The sequence below is a fragment of the Anneissia japonica genome, unplaced genomic scaffold (assembly GCF_011630105.1).
Source record: "Anneissia japonica isolate Jap-2015-1 unplaced genomic scaffold, ASM1163010v1 scaffold2774_len142755_cov157, whole genome shotgun sequence".
NCBI classification, from domain to species: Eukaryota; Metazoa; Echinodermata; class Crinoidea; order Comatulida; family Comatulidae; genus Anneissia; species Anneissia japonica.
The window spans coordinates 45,022-46,075 of NW_022745578.1; the positions used below are offsets into that span (position 1 = coordinate 45,022).

The 1,054-nt window shown below is 29.6% G+C and overlaps 1 protein-coding gene across 5 annotated transcripts in view; it reads left to right on the plus strand.

Annotated features, from left to right (window-relative positions):
• Nucleotides 1-1,054, plus strand: part of LOC117119982 (fibropellin-1-like) — a 19,338-nt gene that overhangs the window by 9,665 nt on the left and 8,619 nt on the right. For all 5 annotated transcript variants that reach the window (XM_033264967.1, XM_033264969.1, XM_033264971.1 and 2 more), the window contains exon 7: nucleotides 469-588. In XM_033264967.1, the coding sequence (XP_033120858.1) occupies nucleotides 469-588 (120 nt within the window). The remainder of the gene's footprint in view (nucleotides 1-468; nucleotides 589-1,054) is intronic.

A 1,054-nucleotide genomic window follows, 5' to 3' on the forward strand; every position in this document is an offset into this window, starting at 1 on the left:
GTGGGACTTGTAATGATCTTGGAGCTGAGGGATATTCTTGTACATGTACAAGCTCATATATTGGCACTCGTTGTGCCGGTAATTCATTTTTACTATATTTTTGAATTTTTTTTTAGATGTGATGTAATATATCAGTAAATGTCTTTTTAACTCAGAATCCTGCCATATATTAAAGTTTTCCACTTTTTTTTATATTACGTATTTCAAAAAATAACTTATCTTGCATCTTGATTTATTTTCTTGACAATACCCCTTAAACACTGGAAAACTAATGGTTTATGCAACAAATGTGCTTAATTGGATGCTTTGTTTTATATTTTAAGTAACATTGGCATAGTTGCTGTTCTTTTTGTGTAGTCAGTAGTAGTATTATTGCCTTAATTGAGAACATGTAATAGTCTGATGTTGGTGGATCATCATGTTAATTGAAAACCTTTAGTGGAATTGGATTATATTTTTTCTCCACAGTTTCATCAAATCCATGTAACAGTTCTCCTTGTCTTAATGGAGGAGCATGTAACAATTTTGTAACATCATACACCTGCACATGCCCAACCTCGTATACTGGCACACGTTGCGAAACACTTGGTAAATACTGATTTAACATTTTTTTGTTTAACAGGAAGTGAAAATGACAAATTTATCTTATTGTTTTTGAAATAAGTTTGGTTTTATTTCCTTTAATGTTTTTATTGTAATTGTTTGTTAAATGTTTTGTAAAATTTTGTTTTATATTATTGAATTACTCTAAATAATGATCACTAACCAATTTATCTCTTATTGAGTCCTTATTATTTGAAAATATTAATATTATTCATGGTTATCTACATTGGTCTGAAATTTTATTTGCTGAAGCCTTAGCAATAAGATACAAGCCTAGTCTAAACTATGGTCTCAGAGCCTCTAAAGAGCTTGCATTATTCACGTAGCATAAGTGCTAACTTGCTTTTGTTCTAAAATAATCATTTGTTTATCACAATCTTATTTTGTTTATCAATTTATTTATCAGAATATCATTTGTCTCCATGTTCCGCCTACCTCTTTCTAATTGGTC